This window comes from Carassius carassius, chromosome 5 (assembly GCF_963082965.1).
Source record: "Carassius carassius chromosome 5, fCarCar2.1, whole genome shotgun sequence".
Lineage (NCBI taxonomy): Eukaryota > Metazoa > Chordata > Actinopteri > Cypriniformes > Cyprinidae > Carassius > Carassius carassius.
The window spans coordinates 31,840,435-31,863,681 of NC_081759.1; the positions used below are offsets into that span (position 1 = coordinate 31,840,435).

The 23,247-nt window shown below is 38.6% G+C and overlaps 2 protein-coding genes across 7 annotated transcripts; both read left to right on the forward strand.

The window, feature by feature from the left end:
- The first annotated feature begins 636 nt into the window (after positions 1-636).
- Positions 637-8,756, forward strand: LOC132141274 (protein phosphatase Slingshot homolog 1-like). 4 transcript variants are annotated; one of them, XM_059550640.1, is made up of 15 exons: positions 637-1,351; positions 2,772-2,809; positions 2,917-3,017; positions 3,399-3,463; positions 3,553-3,674; positions 3,764-3,832; positions 4,321-4,386; positions 4,490-4,684; positions 4,877-4,970; positions 5,059-5,187; positions 5,746-5,819; positions 5,897-6,043; positions 6,168-6,368; positions 6,801-7,428; positions 7,592-8,756. In XM_059550640.1, exons 1-15 carry the CDS (start codon positions 1,061-1,063, stop codon positions 8,525-8,527), a joined length of 3,156 nt encoding a protein of 1,051 aa, XP_059406623.1. In that variant the 5' UTR covers positions 637-1,060; the 3' UTR covers positions 8,528-8,756. The 4 variants fall into 4 exon arrangements, with proteins under 4 accessions (XP_059406623.1, XP_059406624.1, XP_059406625.1 ...); XM_059550641.1 differs by having other exon boundaries at positions 638-1,351; positions 5,746-5,792; XM_059550642.1 differs by having other exon boundaries at positions 1,091-1,307.
- Positions 8,757-13,221: 4,465 nt separating this feature from the next.
- On the forward strand, positions 13,222-22,867 carry LOC132141273 (coronin-1C-A-like). 3 transcript variants are annotated; one of them, XM_059550637.1, is made up of 12 exons: positions 13,224-14,276; positions 14,925-16,019; positions 18,858-19,057; positions 19,172-19,294; positions 19,372-19,501; positions 19,629-19,810; positions 19,893-20,012; positions 20,112-20,216; positions 20,449-20,594; positions 21,446-21,503; positions 21,764-22,006; positions 22,099-22,867. In XM_059550637.1, the coding sequence occupies exons 1-12, from the start codon at positions 13,502-13,504 to the stop codon at positions 22,216-22,218; spliced, it is 3,297 nt and encodes a 1,098-aa protein (XP_059406620.1). In that variant the 5' UTR covers positions 13,224-13,501; the 3' UTR covers positions 22,219-22,867. The 3 variants fall into 3 exon arrangements, with proteins under 3 accessions (XP_059406619.1, XP_059406620.1, XP_059406622.1); XM_059550636.1 differs by having other exon boundaries at positions 13,222-16,019; XM_059550639.1 differs by lacking the exons at positions 13,224-14,276; positions 14,925-16,019 and adding an exon at positions 16,944-17,103.
- The last annotated feature ends 380 nt before the right edge of the window (positions 22,868-23,247 follow it).

A 23,247-nucleotide genomic window follows, 5' to 3' on the forward strand; every position in this document is an offset into this window, starting at 1 on the left:
AGTCTTGAAGGAGTTCACTGAGAGATGCTTAGCACTTGTTGGCCCTTTTGCCTTCTGTCTGCGGTCCAGCTCACCCCTAAAGCATCTCGATTGGGTTCAGGTCCGGTGACTGTGGAGGCCAGGTCATCTGGCACAGCACCCCATCACTCTCCTTCTTGGTCAAATAGCCCTTGATGCCTTCAGTGTGACTCTACAATTTTAATAGTCATGAAAATAAAGAAAACTCTTTGATTGAGAGGGTGTGTCCAAACTTTTGGTCTGTACTGTATATTATGCTCAAAAAATCTGAAATCTGTTGTGTGGCAATCCTTAAGATTTAATTTTGTGCTTTATTTTCTCACAATTTCCATACACCAACAGACTTTAGTTGTGATACAGCAGCCATTATTTGCTACTTGCTGATTGACTCCAGGGGGAGGGACATTTTTGTTCTAGAGAGAATTTGATTGGGCAAATATTTGTGTGGTGCAAGATGAGTCATCAATATTTTCAGTAATTTTTATTTGGATTTTTCTAGGAAGAGTAAAAATCGGCATACTATATAATAAGCCCACATTAATTAAAAATAATTTAAAATGTATATGTCTGCTAAATTAAAAGAAGTCTCAACATTTCAGTGGAGAGCTAACTAATGCAGATGGACTTGGGTTACACAATTTTTTTTTCATGAAGTATTTTGGAGTATTCAGTTTTCATGACAAAACACACACTCAGCTCCATTTTTGGTTGCTGAACCATACAAATTTCTCGTCGTCATAGGGACGAAAAATCTGGCCATCAAGCATTACGTTAGTTTCGAGATAGTCTACATCATAAGGGCTCGAATAGTGTGTGGATGATTGGGTGTTGAGTCTGCATAGGATGCACTGTTGTCAGGGAGAAGTGCAAGTCACCTTCACGCGGTTGGCCCGGAAGCCCATATCCAACGCAGACGATCACAGAACTACACAAACCACGGACGGCGGTTCCGAAACAAGGTCCATTATGTCTGGCCACTAAATCAACGCTCCAGTCGGGAAGATATAGCACATACAGGTGTTTATTGGCATTGTTGGCGTGAATGAGAATTTGCAGAATCTCCGAGTTGGATGACAAAGCCGATGATGGGTTTATCGTTCCGCTAAATAGAATTAATGCGCCTCTGAATGCATTAACCCCGTCACCGGCGGGTCCAGAATCGGTTATCTCGGACCGGGGCGCCTGTGAGGTTTTCCTGAACGCTCTACAGAACAGCAATGGCTCTGGTGACTCTGCAGCGCTCCCCTACACCCAGCGCCGCATCCTCAGCCAGCACCAACGCGGGGGAGGTGAGTGGAGGCTGACCGGCGGAGGAAATGCCGGGGATGCATGTGTAAATAGCGCCTAAACTGCTAATATTAGCCGGGCCTGTTGCTCGGGGATCATTTCTTGTTTCTAATGTTGTGCAAATGTGATACTACAAGAAGTCGCCGAGTTCAACCTGCCCTGTAGACGAGCGCATGCTGAAGTTTTCACATTAGCGAGGAGGAGGAGATTGTTTTTAGGCAGTGTGGATGACGATGGGGATCCACTTGACTTGCCCAAACAAAACAAAGCAAAGCATGCCATTGCTGAATTATGCTTCTATTGTTGAAATGGTGAAATATATTTTTGTGTGTGGTTGAAATGTATTATCATTATCATTTCCCTTTAGTGACTGTATGCGTGGTGCAGTTGTTATTTCACTGTTTATCCTACCCTACATTCAATAACATTACCATATTTGGGTGTGTTGGGGATAAAGTGGTAATAAATCGGCTGCCTTTTATACTGAACGCAGTTTCAATTCAGCCATACCACAAATACGTTTTACACCAGTTTCTTAGTAATATGATACTTGTGACCAATTGAGCGTTTGGCAGTTCTCACTATGAACGAACATCATTAGCCTATCATTTGATCATTGAGTCGAATCTTTTCAAAGAATCGGTTGAACTGATTCATAAAACCTCTATGAAATTAAGATTACAATTAAACTGAATTTGTTAACAAGTAAACGCCTAATTTAACCGATAATTCTCCGTTCTGACGTGCTATTAATAATAAGTTTAAAGTTATGTAATATTTTGAATATGAATTATCTAGGGGAAAAAAATAAGATTTTTAAACTCATGCAAATACTTATTCAGAGAAGAGAGGTAAATTAAGTTTCATTCAGTTAAATATGAATTTAAGTTATATTTAGTCTCTAAATATAAATTTAGTTTCACTTGAATTACCAGCACATTAAAGATAGAAAAGACCAGACTAAATTACCCCATGACCTTTTTTTTTTTTGAACCTGTTCTTTGAAACGAACTGCTCGAAAGAACCGATTCTTCCCCTCACTACTCTCAGCATACTCACTGCAGTGATGTCATTGAATCTAGATGCTCTGCCTGGTGACTGACCAATCATGGGACCCAGAATATTGTCATGATTTTGCTGTTCAGGCTTCTTTTTAGAGACAGCCCACTAATGAGCTAGCCTACTATAGCATAAACCCACATTTATGTCCATCCCTGAGGCTTTCATTCTTTTATAATGTGCCCTAAATCTATCCAAACTGTTTTGTTTTGCCTAAACATAAAACGTTTCTTCGTAGGCCTACTATTTAAAGAATTCCGTTTAAGACATTTCTGTACCCATCTTATCAAATGGCTTTGTATATCTGAACCAAAAATAGACGCATTCAGAATTGATTGATATATGCAAAGTAATTTCATACAGTATAGGGCCCTTTGTAATTCAAATTCTGCTGTTTTATTTGTCAGGATTTAGGCAGTGATGATGATCGAAAGGCAAACCTAAGGTCAGTGATATTTTTATTAATCTTATTTAATCTATTCATCCTTCTTTAACTATTATATAATCTTAATTCTGGAGTGTCTTCATAATCGTATGTGTGGCCTATTTCAGCCTGAGTGAAAGTTTCTTCATGGTAAAAGGGGCAGCTCTGTTTTTACAGCAAGGCAGCAGTGCACAAGGGCCCAGAACACCCACCCATCATAAAAATGCAGGTAAACCACAACAAGGTCATAACCATGATCAATTTAATGCGTGTGAAGAATTTGAAAACTTAAATAATTAAGGATTTATGGGAATAAATGGAAAGTATTTTGCATCACTGGATATTACGGTTATTTTTTTAACATTTCAATCATAAAACAGTTGTCAAATATTAAATGTTTGACTGCTTTCGTCTTACCTCATAACAGTTAAAAGTGAAGTTTTTGGTTTCTGTGAAAAGTTAAGCCTTCTTTTTTTAATTTGATTGGCCATCTCAGTCATTTAGATGTTGATAAGGCAAAACAACTTGAAATTTAAACTTTTTAGTGGTTTGTTGTCTATAAAACTCAGATTTTTGTTTTTAATTGCTCATCTTGCTGTTGTTGTTAAAGGGGATCTACCACAGCATCTACAAGTAATGATAAACACCCTCCGTGCCGAGGACAGAATTAAATTAGTAAGTGACGTACATTGTGTCCAGTACAATGTAGGAATGGCTACTCCTCAAAATGTGCATACACCAACGTGCACCATCTCCATCAACAGGTTGTTAGGCTAGAAAGCGGTTGGGCAGACCATGTGCGGTACATGGTGGTTGTCTACACAAACGGGCGTCAGGACACTGAAGAAAACATACTGCTTGGGATGGATTTTACAGATAAGGACAGGTATGAATCTGCTCACTCCAGTCATGATCCGAATGCATTCTTTATGCTACACTTATTGGTAGACACAAATTTTTGTTTGTTTGTCGTAGTAAAAGTTGCTCTATTGGGATGACTCTTCCACTTTGGAGTGATACCAAGATTCACTTGGATGGAGATGGGTAAATATCTAAAATTCAATTCCTCTAAGGCCATTGCCATTGTTAAATCCTACTTCTAGGTTAAAACCTATCCTTAATTAACTCATTATGATTTTCCTGACTCATTTTTATTTGGTTTCAATAAATGTTTTTGTTTTGTTATTATCTCAGGTACTTGATTGCTTGTGCAAACCAAACACATAAAAATGCACCATCTATCATTGGTCACATTTAAAATCACTTTATACATGTGTACAGAAAATGACAGGTTCAGGTTCAGTAGGGAATAACGTGTTTATATTCTCTGTGCATGTGACCTAAAGGCTATTGGCAGATGCATTATGTACAGTAGAGAGAATTTTCCACTGGTTTGTGGTGTAAAATTGTTCCACTGACCAACCCCGAAAAGCAGCGTGGTCCTGTTGCCTGGATATGCATTTCTGTATAATCACAAATTATGTCATAGCTTGTATTTTACATGCCTAAATTCCTCTCATCTCATCCCCCAGAGGTTTCAGTGTGAGCACAGCAGGAAGACTACATGTTTTTAAGCCTGTGTCAGTCCAGGCCATGTGGTACGTTTACTATTACGTATCCTCTTATAGTGTGTTTTTTTTAATAGTGCGTTCTCACATACTTGATAAATCGTTTGTTTCTCTGTATGTATGTGTATTGCAGGTCTGCCCTCCAGGTGCTGCACAAAGCATGTGAGGTGTCCCGCAGATACAACTATTTTCCAGGAGGGATGGCCCTTACATGGGTTGGCTATTATGAGAGCTGCATCTCCTCAGAGCAGAGCTGTATCAATGAGTGGAATGCTATGACAGATCTGGAGACCACACGGCCTGATTCGCCAGTCATGTTTTCTGATCAGTGAGTTATATTTCAGTGGATAGTAAAAAGTAGGATGAATCTTACATGCTACAGCAGACTGCTAAACAGATTGTGGTAAAAATAAGTTTGAATATTCTTATATGATACAAAACTTTTTTGGGAGCTTATTATGGGACTAAAACCCTCAATGATTTAGCTTATTATTAACATTGTTTTTCATGTCATGCACAGGCCAACAGAGAGCGAGAGAACGGAGTGTATGATCAAAACCAAACTCCGAAACATAATGATGTTTCAAGACCTGGAAAATATTACTTCTAAGGAGGTATATGTAATAAGGCTTTTGTGCCATGGTTTACATGAATGCATCAGCCATGGAAGGAGATTTAAACTGAATCCTTTCACTTCTGTAGATCCGAAATGAACTGGAACAACATATGAGCTGCAACCTGAGGGAGTATAAAGAGTTTATTGACAATGAGATGCTGCTTATCCTGGGCCAGATGGACAAGGCTACACTCATATTTGACCATCTGTACCTGGTAAAGCTTCCTCCAAGATTTCTCTGCCATCCATGTTTGATTCTTGTTTGCCAGGATGTTTGCTTACCTAAAAAGCAAAGCACATAGTGCAAGTTCACTGATAGGGCTGGGAGGAAAAAAACAAATCTGCATGCATGCACTAATGCATTGCCCTGCTTTCTCAGACTATTCTGGATTAATCCGCAGAAAAAAAAATCCTACTGGTTATTGAAAACACCAAAACATTACAGATAAGTTCACAAATGGTAAGAAGGGCCAGTCTGCAGCATTTACACTATGTAAACAAGCATACACAGGAGACTGCAGATATGATTAACTGACAAGATTTAAAAGGCTGGATAATACATTTTTATAATATTTTACTTATTTAATATTTTATTGAAAACATTTTAATGCAGTATTTATTTACACCTAAATCATAATTGTAGTACACATGGTCAAAACTTGATCAATCTTAGTCGCCTTTAAGTTTACAACATAATTACATGGTTTTCGACAGGAGCTTTAAGACTCTGAAACAAATAAAACTATGGTTGTTGTACATCTCATTAATTTCAGGGCTCAGAATGGAATGCATCCAACTTGGAGGAACTTCAAGACTCTGGGTTAGTGCTGATACACATCGACCGACAGTGCGTTGAGTTAAAATAATGCGTATTTAACACAAATCAGCAGTAAACAATCTAACGTCAGGTTATTTTTTATGCAGGGTTGGGTATATCCTCAATGTCACACGAGAGATCGACAACTTTTTCCCAGGTACCTTTTGTTATTGTAATATCCGTGTTTACGATGATGAGACTACAGATCTGCTGGCACACTGGAACGAAACCTACAACTTCATAGTTAAAGCCAAGTGAGTTACTTTCATGATTAGAAAAATATCAGAAATGTGTTAATGTTAATATACTGTGAATAAAGTATTGTACCAAAAAAAAAAGCATTTTTTGACGTGGGTGCCCTGTATGTCTCTCATATAGGAAAAACAACTCTAAATGCCTTGTACATTGCAAGATGGGAGTGAGTCGCTCCGCATCCACCGTCATTGCTTATGCTATGAAGGAGTATGGATGGTCACATGAAAAGGCATACACTTTTGTCAAACAGAAGAGGAATATAGCACAACCCAATCCAGCTTTTATGAAACAACTTGCTGAGTACGAGGGGATTTTAGATGCCAGGTGGGAAAAGCCAAGATATTCTTTTTAATATAGATCTCTTTTTGAATTTGTATTCACATTTAAATTTATGCATACCCATTTAATTCCATTTGAATATGTGCACTTGTTATTTTGCACATTTTAATTGTTGTGAATGTGGATTTGAATAATGTGAAAAGAGCAGTTTTGGTCCAGGGTGGTTTATGCTGGTTTGGTGCTAGTGAAACAGGTCACATCAAGTTCTTTCAAGTGAAATATGTATTAGTTAGACAGCCTTTTGGGGACACAGGCATCCAAAAGTCAACTGTTATTGGTGACCACATAGTTTTTAAAACATGGACTAAAGGGACTAAACCTAGCTCCTTTTTGTCTTGTCAGTTTTCTTGGACTGTATTTTCTTATTTTTTTACACATTCAAGAGGTGACTGCTACCTTTGTTTCCTGTCATTGTAGCAAGCAGAGACACAATAAACTCTGGCAACCAGACGATGATGAGTATTCCCTGGAGGGCCTTCAGGCTTCAGCTGCCAGTGGTGACCAGACTCCTCAATTTTCGTCACTGCATCCTGATCAAGAGGAGACCGCTTGGGGCCATGGTGGAGCAAGTGCTTCTCCCTGCTGCGGAGAAGAGCCAACAGACTATCTCAATTACAACTACTACTTCCGGCGACTCTCAGACACTGCTCTGGACAGTGAACCTTCCACGCCAGTTCGAGGTCCTCCGCTTTTAGGCATGGAACGAGTCTTTATTGAGATTGAGGATGTAGAGAGGGATGCGTTGTTGGATGATGAAGGCTTCCCCATGGCTCACTTGGCCCTTCCTGGGGAGGGCACAGCGGCCCAGACCTGTGGCCGACTGGAGCCTATAGAGGACATGCGCTTGAGGCTGGAGTTTAGCACGGTGGAGGAGGAGGACGAGGAAGAAGCACAAAAGGAGGAGGCAGAGATGGCCGCCTTAGCTCGTGGCGAGGAGACGCCGAGGGAAGACGAGAGCCTGGCTAACTCGAACCGCTTTAACAACGAGAACGCCAACAACAGCAACAGGCTGGCCGGGAAACGCAGCTGCCCTTCTGGCTTTGACGTGAGTATGACGTCTTAGCTGTAGCGGCAGCTCTCCTGGCTTGTATGCAAGCTTATAGCTCAAAGAGCTAAACACTTTACATTCTCTAAAGCATCCCGTACTCTTACACCTTTAAAAAACCTAACCATGCATTCTCCCTGCCTGTGTGTATTCATCGGTTTAGGACAGTGCTAGCATTGGAAAGCCCTACAAAGTGAAGCCCTCATATCAGTCGTGCCGAGACTGCCTGCGCCTGCCCAGCGGCCGCCGCTGCGAACGTCGCACCCATCGCCTTAACCTGTCACGTCACACTGGCCTGCCCAGTATGTCCATCCAGGCCCCCAGAGGACACAAATTCAGTCCTGTCATCGCCAATAAGGTGCCTCCTCCTGCCACTCTGCATCACATGAGCAGCGGGCACTGCCAGAGCATTCGTTGCTTCGGTCGAGCCAACTCAGACACTTGCCACAAGCAACCGAGCTGCGAAGACCTTCCTCAGGATTTGCGTTATTCCTTGGAGACTGAGGACAGAATGGAAGGGGAGGACGAAGGGAGCAAGGAAAGCTCCAGCAGTCCCGTGACAGAGCTTACTCTCCTAAGGCTCAGTCTGGGTGGTGAGAGGCCTACGGCGGAGCTCAGTCAGGGGGCCCACCTGGAAACACAGCTGGTGCAAATGTCCGATCCTCAGTTGGAACAGATGGACTTGAGCATAGAGGACTCTGCCATAGAGGACATGGAAGTGGACGAGGGAAACATCCCCAGCTTGCACCCTGGCTCCAGTGAACTCAAGAAAACACTCACACCGGACTCGGCCCTGAAACGCAGCTCTAGCAGTGACAGTCTGCCGAGAATTTGTAGAGGCCAGCCAGTCATGGTATGTCAGCGAGCTCGAGAGATCGAGACCCGTGTGCGGCACGCCGGACTGACCATGTCCTCCCAACTCAAAAGGTCTATTTCACTTGCCAAGCTAGGTGACTTGGCCATCTCCAGAGAGGACCTGACGCTCTCCACCGCACTCTCCATTGACTACGATGACCAAGAGCCTGCTCTTTGCGTGCAATCCTCTTGCTCCCCCAAGCTCTCTTTAACTCCAACTGTGTTGCAGAGTTTGAAAAGCTGACTCCAAGATGTCAGAACTGCTTTCTCAGTGAATGGGACCGATCCAGTCCTACAGCCATCGAGAGCGACCATGGAGGCTGATGCTGCAAGACACCTCGTGAGAACAATCAGGCCAGGCTTGGATGTCCTTCCAGCAGCCCTTTACATAACTGCACTGCATTCTTCATTTGTCTGTCTGTGCTTAAACGAAGATATATATTAAAGAATGCTCTGGCTTGGACCTTCATTAACAGCTTTGTTCATACGGCTTTTCTTGTCTTGCTAAAGGAAGCCCTACCAGTTAAGGTTTTAAAATCGATAGGTCACATAATCAGACCTTTTTAAATCAGTAATGATTTTCCTCAAAATATTTTTTTTTATCTCCATAATTGAAACCAAATTTTGTGGATATCCTAACAACATCCATGATATTTTGCCTCCTGGTTTGTTCACCAGCAAATTTAGGTGCTGCTGCAAATGAACCAATCATGCAGTTGCGATGATTTGATAGCATAAAGAGACAATTTATCTGATTTAGATCATTGAAAACCTTAAAGGTGCACATAAATGTGAAAATTAAAAGGGTGCTATGGAATAACTAATCAGAACACTTATGTACTACTAATAATATAAATTTTCAAACCATAGAAATGGTTGGACCAAATAAGGTGGTAGGCGAGTATTTATTAATTATTTAAAAACTGAATCAGATTTAGATGTAGATATTAAAACATTTCCATGATAACATTTGAGCTATGACTTTATTAAAACATGATCAAAATCTGAGCCCAAACCGTAAGCTTTAAAAAACAGAAATCCATTACTAATTGGCTACTAGAATTAAATGCTGTAGTCCTGAATATTTAATTGGCAACTTTTTTGGTTAACTTGCCTTCAAAAGCCATATAGTTCCACAAACCTGTGTGGAAATTTTTATCAAAATGTTGCACCACAAAAGTACTTTAAGACTAAAGTTTAGCCTGAAATGTATGATTACGGTATGTTTTTTTTTTCACCGTGTTATTCCAACCTGATAGTTACTTGAATGACATCAACAAAACCACATAATTATTGTCTGTTTCCAGAGAAAAAAATCAACATGAATGTGGTTGGCTATTTGTCTTACAACACTAATTTGCTTTTTAGCTGGTGTTTATCAGATCAACTACATCTGAAATGTGCTACTAGAGTAGCTCCTGTTGTGTAATTTAGCTTAAGCTGTTTATTGTACAAATTGTAGCCTGTGATGTGCAAAAGGCTTTAGCAGCAACATATTAGTACAATACAGTCTTCAAGTTGATCATAGGATGTTCACTATTGTCCTTTAAAAGGTCCTTTTAAAAGTGTCTCCTATTTGAAATGACATCATGGCATCTGATAACAACAGTCATGTATGTTAGGTTTTAACAGGTATGCACAGTTTGTTATAATATTGTGGGAATAGGGACTTGCTTGAGCTTCTCAATTTAATACCATGACGGTGTATGATATTTGTGAAAGAACACAAAGTTTGATCAGTGCTCCAAGATAACAAGCAAGTTTGCAAGTATTGGTTAAACTTGACCTGAATTATTTTGTCATATATGTGTAATTTAATAATGTTATTGGTCTTTGTGTTGACTACTAAGCTTTTTTCATTTTTTCTTCTTCTTTTTTTTAACAATATGCAAAGTGGCCTGTGCAATAAGTGTAAGCTAGAATTTGAACAGAATCGTCTTTATTTATACAATAATATGAAAAGTAACTCTCTTTCATAAAGAAGAATGATAATCTGAGAGAAACGCACCTTGAGTGAGATTTGAATGAAAGGTTGTTGTTTTTTTCCATATGACCCACTTGGGTTCAATCACTGCTGTATGAAACTATTATGTTCTCACTTTCATTTTAAAGTTGTGATATGTATTTCATATTGCTTTTGCAAATTTCTGGTTATTTGGAACTTAAAATCAGCTTTTTCCCATTTCCCATTTTCCCAAATCTTTTTCCCATTTAAAAAAAAAAGCATATAATGACAACGTTCCCATTTATAGTTCTGGGGGTAAAACGATTTGCCAAACGATTGCCAAAAGAAGATGGCCTCCCAAAGAGATCAAATTTGTAGTTTTGCATACCTTCTCCCAGCTGCTGCTGATTTGAATACTAGACATTTTGTTTCTTCGGACATGCAAGTGCCTTACCTGTTGCCATTTGCAATCAGTTGTCTAATGGTTCTTTGGTTAAAAAAGAAAAAATGCTCTTTGTTTCGCAGAGGTTTTGTCTCCAACTGTTTGCGTTCTTTATAGAGCAAAGTTTATTTTGAAAAAAAAAATGCTTATTTTGAGGCTTACTCAAGTCTGTTTGTCTTTTTATTTTGATATTACATTTCATATTTGAATAGAGGAGACCAAAGTCATTTATTTATTGTCATGTTTTGGCATGTTTGAACAAACTAAGCTAACAATAAAACTGGAAGACTGCCTTCAGCCCTAACTAAACAGCTCTCAAAAAGTGACTTGGATCATACATCATATATACGCTGTACTTCATTTTGACCATTTTAAGTTGTGCTGCACTTTGTTTTATAATGTAACGTACAGTTAATAAAATAAAAAAATAATAAATTGTTTATTGTATGCATCAGAAATGGACCAGTATTGAATTTGTATAGCTATGAGGGGCACGGAGATTGAGAGATAACTGTTGATGATTATTAAAATAAATGCACCACACATAATAATTCACTTCTTAGTATGAATACATTTTCTACAAAATGAGAGTAAATAAGTCATCACAGACTAAAAGAAGTGTTTTTAGTCCAATCTAAAAACAACTCCCTGGTGAGGATTTTTCTTCTTCTGTAGGAATACATGAACACGGTGAGATTGTCAGCTATATTTGTATTTCATGTGCTACGTCTGTTATTTGCCATAATGTGATTTCTGTTGTATCTCTCCGGGTAGACAGCATCTACTAAAAGACATACATATAAGTCTAAATGTATTGGTGAATTAGTTGCCTGGAGGAAATTTATTTTATAAGTTACCTTGAAAAAAATGTTTACACCTTTTTTATTTTTACAGAGAAAAAAAATAATTGTGAAATGCTATTTAAACTCATCACTAAACTTTAAAACATGTTAGACTGCATTCAGTTTAACATAGTTTTTTATCTGCTTTCAAAAGTCACGAGAAACAAATATGGAAATTGTGTGCGTTAATTCGAGCATTCAACTTTGTGCTCAACCTGCAAATTCATTCACAAACTCTTTTGGGTAGGGCAATGGAAGAGCTGAACATAGAGAATCTGGTTTTATTGATGGCCCTTCTCCGCTGCAAGCTGAGGCCATCGACCTCAAAATAACCTATTAGATTTACTGCACAGGGTCTGTGCAATGACATAAGCATAATATAAGCTCGCCATTCATCCAACAGCCCAACCAGTTGGGTTTAACTCTACAGCTGACATTCTCAGACAGAGTAAAGTGTCAACACAGCGCACTAGACCCTTAAAATATCCCATAATAAATGAGATGACATTTACTGATAATGTAGAGCCATTTTCATTCATGTTTACACAGACAGACCCACATTCACAAGCTGTGTCATGTACCTTAAAATACGCTAATGACTAGTCGACTTCATATAGGCCTTCTTGAAGGCATGAATTCATCCTCATTATTTGACTTTTTATGTCTAAGTAAAACATTGTGCTTTTTCACTTTAGACAGCAACAGAGGACATGCTCACACTTATCATATGTTTATATTTGGGAGGCTATTTTAGACTATTCTTCCCACGAGACACATTGTGACACTACAGTCAGCTGAGCATTATGGTTTGCTGCTTACTTTCAAACCACTGTGCAATGGAAGATTTAGAAGATCACTGATAAAGCCATGACCCTAGAGGTCACCGAGTTCATATGACACTGCAAGGAAACGGAGCCGTAGATGTGTCTATTTCACAGAAACTGGTCACTTTCTAAAAAAAGGTTTTGCTTTTAATATATCAAAGTCAAAATAACTAAGGAATTAAATAAATGAGAAGTCATTAATGATTAAAATATCATTAATAAATAATTAATTGTTACTAAAAATAAATCAGAAGATCTAAACGCCTTAAAATAGGTCCCGTTCTGCTGGTGTGATTTTTTTTATTTTTTTTATAAATGTAATAATATACAGTAATTATTACAATAATATGATGATTATATTATTAAAATATATTTATAGTCTATATATATATAAACCGAAAACAGACATATTTCATTGTAATAATATTTCACAATATTACAGTTTTTGCTGTATTTTTTGATCAATGCAGCATTAGAGACTTCTTTCAAAAATATTAAAGATCTTACTGACCCCAAACTTTTGAACAGTATATATATAAAAATAAATAAATAAATGTACTGAAATAAATGATGAACTACATTTCCAGCTTGGATGGAAGCATAGCCCCAGAGGCCAAGAAATCTAGAGTGCTGTTGTCAATCGGATATGTTTGGAGTCTGTGGGTTTTCCCCTTTCATGTCTAATGTGACCTTCGCACCTGGTAACTGAGCTACTCTGCCAGTTGTCCGGTTCCCATTTGGGTCCTGTGACTCAGTAGCCACATTGAGAGTCATTTAATTTTAGGCCATGCAACATTCCAGTTAGAAGTGATGTGAGAGGAACAAGAGAGAGAGATTGGGCGGTGGCTCATTATACATAAAGATATACGGTCTGTTCATAAACTCATGGGTGGGGAGATGTGTTCTTCACAGGGGTGATGGGACAGAAACAGGACAAGGAGCTAGGAAAAGTAGACGTCCTGACCAGTGCCGTTAGTGACTATGAGATCTTAAACCAAAGCGAGGAGGAAGCACATTCCAACAATCCAGAAGAAATAGACCAGAATTTTGTTCACTTGGACACCTCCATACTAGAGCCTTGTCCTGATCAAGAACCAACAAAACCTAATGACAAAACCAGTCCTCTTTCAACCAGGGAGAAAAAAAGATCAGACATAGTTATGACATGGATGTTTTGCAGAATGGCAGGACACCAAATCCTCAGCTGAGCCTGGCAGGAGGTCCATGTGCCCCAGAATTCAAAACAGTCACAAGCGACGTAACCGCCACAGACATATTTACTGCTGTGGACCAGCAACGACCTGACAAAACAGACGGAATGACTAACAAAACTCACTTCAAGGATACTCCAAACATGTTAGAAGGTTCCTGTCAAGTGGACTCAGTAGATGATGGAGTGAGCATTGAGAAGAATGAGACACAGACGCTCTCTGACAGACACAACGGGATGACAAAAATGAGTGGTGATGTCAAAATAACGAGGAAATTTTCTTTGGAAGCAAACAATGTTGATTTACTTGAAAGACCGTCATTCCAGGACAAAGATAAACATGCAATGCAAACTCTAAGTAGTGACAAAATTAGGAGATGTTGTGACAAAGTTTGCAAAGAAAGTGCTGGAACTGTTCGACACAAAGAAAGTCCTGATAAGGACAGATTTGAGTATTTGGACAGAGCAGATTCTTTATGGACTACACGTCCATTATTCACTGGGCTCCACTCGAATTCAAGTCGTCCATGGCTTCAGAGTGCCAATAAGCAGGATAGTTTACAGGAAGACAAAAATATCAGTAGAGGTTTGTCAAGAAGAAGTGTTTTACAAGAACCCAATGAAGCCTCACAGACACCCAAGGTAACAAACTTCAGAAACAACCAAAGAAACCCAACTTTCCATACACAATTGCTGGGAAAAGAAGAGAACGAATGGGGTGAAACTGAAGGTAAGGGCAAAATCTTGCATACTCGCTTTGATAAACCTTGTTTAATAAAATCTAGAGTGACAACATCTGACTCTTTGGACTGTGACACTGTTACTGAACCCACATATCCAGACACAGCTCTAGTCCCATTAAGGATTGAGGAGGACTTTGAACAAAAGGTATTAAGCACATTTTGTCCAGATTTAAGCCAAAGCAGTACTTTGTTTCACAGTGAGAAGCAAAATGATGACAAAGGGGCATTCACTGTCATGGAAAAACACTCAACAGTCATGTCATCTGAGAGTTTAACTGAATCCAGTGCTAAAAACGTCCCTGTTAGCAATGCGCCTCACCCAGCCAAAAAGGGAATGTGGGGAGCAGAAGCACCATGTGTGAAAAGACACACTGAATCTGTTTATCAAAAAGCTATTCGGTCGAGATCCACAAAAAGCAGGGAAGAATGTGATGGTCATCTTAATGGAAGGCATAATTCTTCTTTACTTGAATTAGCAGGGGGAAATGGTCAAATTCAGGGCAAAAGAGTCTGTAATCCACAGATCTACAAGCTGGATGACATGAACACAAAACCAGAGGCCAAAGAGAATTCTTCCAGTGCTAAATCTTTAGATCAAATGATCCTAAATCATTTCCATTCCTTTTCTCACTCAGATTTTGATGCAGGTGATGCCAAAGGAGTCGCACAGACAGCTTCTTTGCAACAGGAAAAAGAGTCTCTCTATTTCACAGCTGTGATCACGTCACCACTTCAGATTCATACGTTTCCTGATCAGGAGGCGAAGAAGTCATCTGACATCTCTCATTTGTACGTTCCTCATGCTGAAAAACAGAGCATGATCCCTGACATCCTACCCACAGATGCTCTGAGAGAGAAAAAGCCCAAAATCAAAGGAGCACCACCACCTGTTCCAAAGAAACCAAAGAATCCCTTTAAGAAAGCCGTTGGCCAGGAATCTGCTTCTCATTCCACAGAGGAGCCAAGCAAATATTCAGACCTACTGCTCAGAAATATTAAAATGGGCAGAAGGCAGGAAGCACTGCAGTCCGTTGAGGATATTAAAATGCATGCATCATGTCTTGATATGTCACCTTATTATATCGAGTCCCCATTTTACATGTGTATGTCCTTAGAGCCTGAGGCTGCTGATATTTCAAGATATTGTTTAGTCCCGTATGATGAAACTGTTGCAACTGACTGTGATAACTTGATAGAAATTGTCGACAATAAAGAGCTAAAAGAAATGGATATGTCCCAGATGAGACGGTTGTTAAAAAAAAGAGCAAAAATGAAGGGCCCACCACCACCTGTGCCGAAGAAGCCACAAAATCCATTTGCTAAAACAGACACTGAGAAGAACCAAGCAAGCAAAGAAAATGTGGAACAGCCTTTGAAATATGGTAGTAGACATGACTCGGAATGCTATATGATGGACATGGAGGATGAAGAAGACTCTAAACCCACCTCAGTACCAACTAGATATCCTTACACCGCCTGTCGAATTCCAAGCAGTGATTCTTCTGCTTCAGAAGAAAACCAACTGTCCAGATACAGGCCTGTCTCTGAACTCATCAGAGACAGCAACAAAATCCAGGAGAAAGTGATACACCACAGCAAGACAAACATAAAGAAAGCCAGGCCAGATGTGACTATGGGAAGCCAGAGTCTAAAAGTATCACAGATGAAGACAGCCTTTGATGTACAAACATCTTCCCATAAAATGGAAAGAAGATCCTCGCCAAAGAACGGTAAGACGGGTTTTCAAGCTGATTTCATACAATATACAATTAAAGAATTTTGAAGAATGAGACACAGTGGGGTTCAGTATGTACAAATCAAAAATATATTAATATATATTAAGGTTTTACTTAATATCAGAACACTAATGGAGTTAATAATAGTGTTATGACATTACTTAAACATGCTTACCGCAATAATTGACCTCATAGTTTGATTATCTTTTGTAAATATGGGTAAGAAATCATAAGATTAGTCATAATTATTTTATGATATTGGCAGCCATATTATTTAAACAAAATGTTAAAAACAACACTGTTTTATGAAATATAAATGTTAATATTTTCATCTATCTTTAAGTGGACATTCACTTTGACACTGTTACTTTTAACTTGCTTACTTTTATTCACCGATGCTAGTTTGGATAGCTAGCATATTTAAAGTGAAAACCACTATAAAATACAAGCCTATAGCTGTCCTTATATTTTACAAAGGAGGTGCCTCAGATCATAATACCTGGGTCGTTGATATCACAAAGTTTGAAAGTCCCTACACCACACTAAAATACAAAAATAAAGACTCCATAATTGATTTAAGAGCACATTGCACTTTGTAACATAATCCAACATGACCATGACTTCATCCTTTTTACTCTCCCAGAGTCCTGTAAAATTATCAGCTCCATGAAGGCAAAGCAAAACTTGTTTATATGCAAAAGATGGAAAAGCTGCTTGGTATCAAGGTAGTGTTTGCAATGGAGAGATGCTCAGGGGTCTTTCTTTCCATTTATAAAATGACCTTACCAGTTAAACCACAGTGACCTGTCAGACAGTACGGTACAATTTGTACCATTACTCCTTATTCACACACACACACAACTGATGTCCATGTAGGAGGACATGAGGAGGAGGGGAAGGGAGAGGAGAGGAGAGGAGAACAAGGGCGTTTTCTCCCGTTCATTCAGAATAAAGGAGAGGAGGGAAGCTATTGTGGCTAGCCGCAATTCACTGAGACAGTCACCAGCACAACTGAATCTGTGAGAAAATAAATTAATGCATTAAATTTGACGCTGTGAGAGAAGTGGTACTGATAAAGGTAAGCGTTTTGCGTTTGGTCATATTGATGCAAGACAGGTCAGTGGTGCAATAGCCTCTACTGGAATGCTAGCTCGATTTTAGCCAGCATCACTGATTTAAAACAAGCTCTGGAAACAGGACATAACCGAAAAAAAAAACAACTTGCGCTGGTGCATGTGGACTTGCAGGTGTTAAGGGCTCTTTTAGCGGCATGTGAGACGGAATCTAGCCTTTGATTTTCATGCATACGGCGAGATAAGCAGAAATACAGTGAGATGTTAATTGAAAGTTGACCATCACGACCTGTGCCGGGTAGATAGCACACCTCCACTTCAAAGCGGCACGTTGCATTTCGCTAGCGCATGCAAAGAAAAACACGCACGGCTCAAAACAAACTGCCTAACTGATGCTTTTTCTGCTGTTTTCATTCATTTGTTCGGTTAGCGGTTAGCTCGTTTTCTCACACAGCAGAAGCCTGCCCATCTATCATGTCATGGATTTTCATTCTCACTTTTGCACTATGTGCCAATATCGTTTTTTTCATCTTTACTCTATATCTTAATTCATCTTTTAGTAGATTATTAGTGATATTAGGGGTTTTCTTCGCCGGGATGATGAAGATCATCATCATCATCAATAACGCAGCTCGGCCATTAGAAAGCAAACACACTACACACACACACCGCCATACATCTGACCTATTTCCAAAAGCACATCCATGATTGTATTGTGCTGACTACGTTTTATTCTCACAAACACAGCTGTTTGGAATCGTTTTTGTTTATTATTAATGTTAGTGTTATTAATGGTGGTAGCTGTTATTTATGAAGACACCGCCATGAATCAGGGCCCTAGTCCAACATCTCAACCAATGTAAATCTGTTCAAGAAAGAGAATGTTTACTTTTAAAGGCTACATGTGATACATGAAATTTGTGCTAAAATATGTGACCCTGGACCACAAAACCAGTCATAAGTAGCACAGGTATATTAGCCAACAATACATTGTATGGGTCAAAATTATTGATTTTTCTTTTATGTCAAAAATCATTAGGATATTAAGTAAAGATCAGGTTCCATTAAGATATTTATTTTAAATTTCTACTATAAATATATCCAAACTTAATTTTTGATTAGTAATATGCATTGCTAAGAACTTAATTTGGATTTTTTTTTAATTTTTTTTTTATTCAGTTTTCAGATGCTGTATAAATCTCAATTTCAAAAGATTGACGCTTATGACTTATGTTTTGTGGTCCAGGGTCACATACAGTATGTGCTTCAACAAAAATACTTTTTATAGTATGAAGTAATAAAACGAAATTGTTTTTTAATCAAATAAAGGATTTCAAATATAGATCACATTAATTACTTATTACTGTAATGAATTACTTATTACTTATTTAGTAATTTAAATATTCAGTCATTAGAGAATGGTTTTCTCATATGAAGTTTCATGTTTCTACACAGTGGCTCAATGTAATTCATGCACAAAACTGCATTCAAACCCACCCCTTGTCTTTTATGGAGAAATGTATACACGGTGAAATGGAAAACCGATTCCCAGTGCTCTCTAGCTGACCGCTCATCTTACCCTAATATGATACACTGTCAATATTAAGTCTGAAAGCAAAAGAAAAACATTGAACATCTGTCATTAAGAATGTATTATACTGCAAAATATAACTGTTGGGTATTTAAATATTAAATAAATAAAGTGCAAAATCATTACAACAAGCAAGACCACAACATTTTGCTTCTCTTGTGTTTTCAGAAATGATCAGACGAGTGGTACGACAGAGTAAATTCCGTCATGTGTTTGGTCAGGCGGTGAAGAATGACCAGTGCTATGATGATATTAGGGTTTCGCGGGTTACCTGGGACAGTGCCTTTTGTGCAGTAAATCCCAAATTTGTTGCTATTATTGTGGAGGCTAGTGGGGGTGGAGCTTTCCTTGTTCTGCCTCTGCAAAAGGTAAGGGATAACTGCTCACTCAGCATTTATGCAGTTATTAATTTGAATAAGCGTAGCTGGTCAGAATTATTCAAGATGAGACATAAATCCATGCTGTCTGTTTCCTGTTTGCAGGCGGGTCGTATTGACAAGGCCTACCCCACTGTTTGTGGGCACACGGGCCCTGTGCTGGACATCGACTGGTGCCCACACAATGATCACGTCATCGCCAGCGGCTCTGAAGATTGTACAGTAATGGTACGTTCGGCTACATCCTCTAATAAAGATTCTGCTTTGATTGATTATTATAAAAACATTAGCATTTTTTTGCACAGGTGTGGCAGATCCCTGAGAACGGCCTCGCCGTACCTCTTTCTGAGCCAGTCGTGGTTTTAGAGGGTCACTCTAAGAGGGTGGGCATCGTGACGTGGCATCCAACAGCCCGCAATGTTCTGCTAAGTGCAGGTAAGAGATTTTTAAAAGCAAATGCACTACATTAAAACCCTAACTTTTATCATCTTAAACATCATAAACATGTTATGTTGCGTGACTGAATGATCAAAAACCAATTTTATCTTTCGTCCTCTGTCAGGATGCGATAATCTCGTTATCATTTGGAACGTGGCCACAGGAGAAGCTCTGATCAACCTGGAGGACATGCATCCTGATGTGATCTTCAGCGTCTGCTGGAGTCGTAACGGGAGCCTCATTTGCACGGCATGCAAGGATAAGAAAGTGCGAGTTATCGATCCACGCAAGGGAAAGATCATTGCGGTAAGTGCAAACATCTCGGAATTACATTGAAGACTTTTTATATCCACAGTTCTTTGTGTCTCACTGGCATTGATGATCACAGGAGAAGGATAAGGCCCATGAGGGGGCACGGCCCATGAGAGCCATCTTTTTGGCTGACGGAAACATCTTCACCACCGGTTTCAGTCGTATGAGTGAGCGGCAGCTAGCCTTATGGAATCCAGTAAGGCAAAATAAATACATTTTCATGCTTTTGAAAAACAATGTTTTTTGGGTTTTTTTACGCACTTTCATTAAATATTATGATGTTCCTCTCTTTAAGAAAAACATGGAGGATCCGATATCAGTGCATGAAATGGACACCAGCAATGGAGTGTTGCTTCCGTTCTATGACCCTGACACTAATGTGGTCTACCTGTGTGGAAAGGTGAGCACGTTTTTATTAGAGTTCAGCAATATTATATTAATAATTAATGCTGTACATCTTCCTTTTTGTTTTTTTTAGCATTTTAATGAAGGTTATGTTTATGTAACGAAATTTGAATAATTAGGGGGCCCCCTAGAAATTGAGAACCACTGGCTTTGCCTCAATAGTGTGATGTCATTCTATATATAGTATGTATATTTGAATACAACTGTAATCTTGTTTTTGGTTTAAGGGTGACAGCAGTATCCGTTATTTCGAGATCACAGACGAGGCACCGTATGTGCACTACCTCAACACGTTTTCCAGCAAGGAGCCCCAAAGAGGCATGGGCTACATGCCTAAAAGAGGCCTAGATGTCAACAAATGTGAGATAGCCAGGTATGCAAGATTTGCACAGGTATTTCTTTTAAGTGTTATTTTTGAAATGAGAAAATAATTTTCTGCAAGTGTTTGTGGCCTTAGATTCATTCAGATTATCTGAAGTATTTGAAGGGCTTACTTCACTGACTTCAGGCTAGCATCGTTCTGATTATGGCTCTCAGAAATGTTGATTTTATTTCTCCAGTAGGGGGAGTCATTAGTCTGTCATTGACTATAAAATCTAACGTGATGGCAATGTAGATTTGGTTTCATGCTGTGCCTCCTAAAGGTCAATGAAACATTATTTGACTACTAATGATCTCTGCACAGATCATTAATTTTCTGATTTATTTTGTCATAAGTGTGTACTTTCTTTGTTTAATCTTTGCTGGAAATTGATATATCTATAATATTTGTATTATATATATATATATATATATATATATATATATATATATATATATATATATATATATATATATATATATATATATATATATATATATATATATAAAATTGTTTTCCATTTTATTTATATTATATTCATGTGATGCCAAAGCTGAATTTTCAGCATAATTATTCCAGTCTTAAGTGTCACATGATCCTTTAGAAAGCATTCTAATAGGCTGATTTTGTGCATACATTTACATATAAATGTATAAAAAACTGTTGTGCTGCTTATTATTATTATTATCATCATCATTTTTTGGGGGATCCTTTGATGACTATGAAGTTCAATGAACAGCAATTATTTGAAAAATAAATCTTTTAAAACGTAAATTGAAAAAGTAAAAACTTTGTAAACGTTTTTTAGATTAAGATTTTGCTTATTACCATAACACCAATAACATGTCTGTTGTTTCTCACAGGTTTTATAAACTTCATGAGAGAAAGTGTGAGCCAATTATCATGACCGTTCCTAGAAAGGTACTTTTCACTGTATTTCACTGTACATTAAAACAATGATTGTTAATAGTAATGTTCAGTTGATACGTTTTTATTTGTTTTGTGTTTAGCTTTACAAGCAAAGTTCAAAGTGCAAATGAATTGTCATTAATTGATGAAGAAAAAAAGGGAAGGCATTTGGTTTCACTCAACATTAAAGCAGTAGATGTTTTCAGAGAAAACAAACAGCATGAATCCAAAATACTTATTACGGTATTTCCTGTCTCTTCGGTTTTTGGCAGTCGGACCTCTTTCAGGACGACCTCTATCCGGACACAGCAGGTCCAGACCCGGCGCTAGAGGCTGAGGAGTGGTTTGAAGGCAAGAATGGTGAACCGATCCTGATCTCCCTCAAACACGGTTATGTTCCGGGCAAGAACCGCGACCTCAAAGTAGTCAAGAAAAATGTGCTGGATAACAAGGCACCCAAGAAGGTGGAAGAGACAGCAACTCCCCAGAAACCTGCCTCTCCTCAGCTAACCAGAGTAAGGATGATGCTTAATTTACTCTTTCTTATTTTTCCCACTATTAATTGGCACTAAAACACATTTTCCTACGTCTTTATACTGTTTTGCAGAAGAATGAGGTGAAGTTAGAAGAGCTGCTGCGAGAAGTTAAGTCCATTAGAGATCTGGTCACACTGCAGGACAGGAGAATCACCAAACTGGAAGAGCGAGTGGCTAATGTGGGAATCTAAGACACTGGTGTTGGTCTGAGCCATAGCGTCAGTATAGAGAAAGAGAGATTCAGTGGGGGAGGGGGGTGGGCAGTCACTGCCAAAATATCTCAATTTGACGTGTTTCTCACAAGGACATCTTCAAGCAACATTCCAAGATGGACATTTACTTTTTGTCAAGTCTCCCCCAAGCATTCGCATAGCAGAAGCAAAGTTGTGGCACTGAGTGGTCACTGGTTTTAACTGATGTTTTACATTTTGTTAACAATTTTCTTACTTCTTTTGTTATTGTAACATTGTTTCCATGAGTATTCTGATATTAACCGGTATGTTACAGAGTGATAAATGTATATACACATCAGTACTTTTTTGTTGTGTTGCCAAATTTGAGGTGAATCTGTCACCTCTCCTTTTATTTCTACTTTTATATGTTTTTCCCAGTTGTAGATAGTGGCTTAATGAAAAACAAGACATCAGCAGAAAAGGCGGAACTGTGTGGATATGATTGTAAAGGCACCTAATCATAGATGATAAGGATGTGATTTTAGTGAAATGTTCATAATCATTCAAATTCAACATTAAGGATTCATCAGGATTTAATTGGAAATTCAGTCCAAATAATGTCCCTTGTGATGATCATGATCACTGGAGTATTAAAGCATTTCCTCCATTGGCTGCTTTGAGATCATCATCATTGATTATAAAGCATCCAACAACAGGGTTTTTCAAAAATATAACAGTCAATTACTGTATATCCAAAAGCAATAACTTCATGTTGCAGAGTGAATGTGAACGTAAACCTAAACCTATTAGACTTTGGCAAGTATCGTTGAAAATGAATTCCTCATGCATATTCTTTATGAATCAAAAACCTACTGCTGTAACTTGATAGTAATTATGAAATTACTGTTGCACCTCAGGAAATATTCCCTCTGAAGTCAGAAACATACGATGCTCAACACTTGCCAGTTGCATGAGTTTTTTCCCCACAGAAATAGTAGGAAATTGCTTTTTTTTCTCCAATTTGCCCCCAATTATCCTCATGTTACA

Bases quoted from the DNA above. Each gene is read 5' to 3' on its own strand.
- LOC132141274 (XM_059550640.1), top strand. From the start codon at position 1,061: ATGAGAATTTGCAGAATCTCCGAGTTGGATGACAAAGCCGATGATGGG. The intron at 2,810-2,916 runs GTCAGTGATATT...GGCCTATTTCAG, and splicing joins GATCGAAAGGCAAACCTAAG to CCTGAGTGAAAGTTTCTTCA. The intron at 3,833-4,320 runs GTAAATATCTAA...CTCATCCCCCAG, and splicing joins ATTCACTTGGATGGAGATGG to AGGTTTCAGTGTGAGCACAG.
- LOC132141273 (XM_059550636.1), top strand. From the start codon at position 13,502: ATGGATGTTTTGCAGAATGGCAGGACACCAAATCCTCAGCTGAGCCTG. The intron at 20,013-20,111 runs GTAAGGCAAAAT...CCTCTCTTTAAG, and splicing joins AGCTAGCCTTATGGAATCCA to AAAAACATGGAGGATCCGAT. The intron at 20,595-21,445 runs GTATGCAAGATT...TGTTTCTCACAG, and splicing joins AACAAATGTGAGATAGCCAG to GTTTTATAAACTTCATGAGA.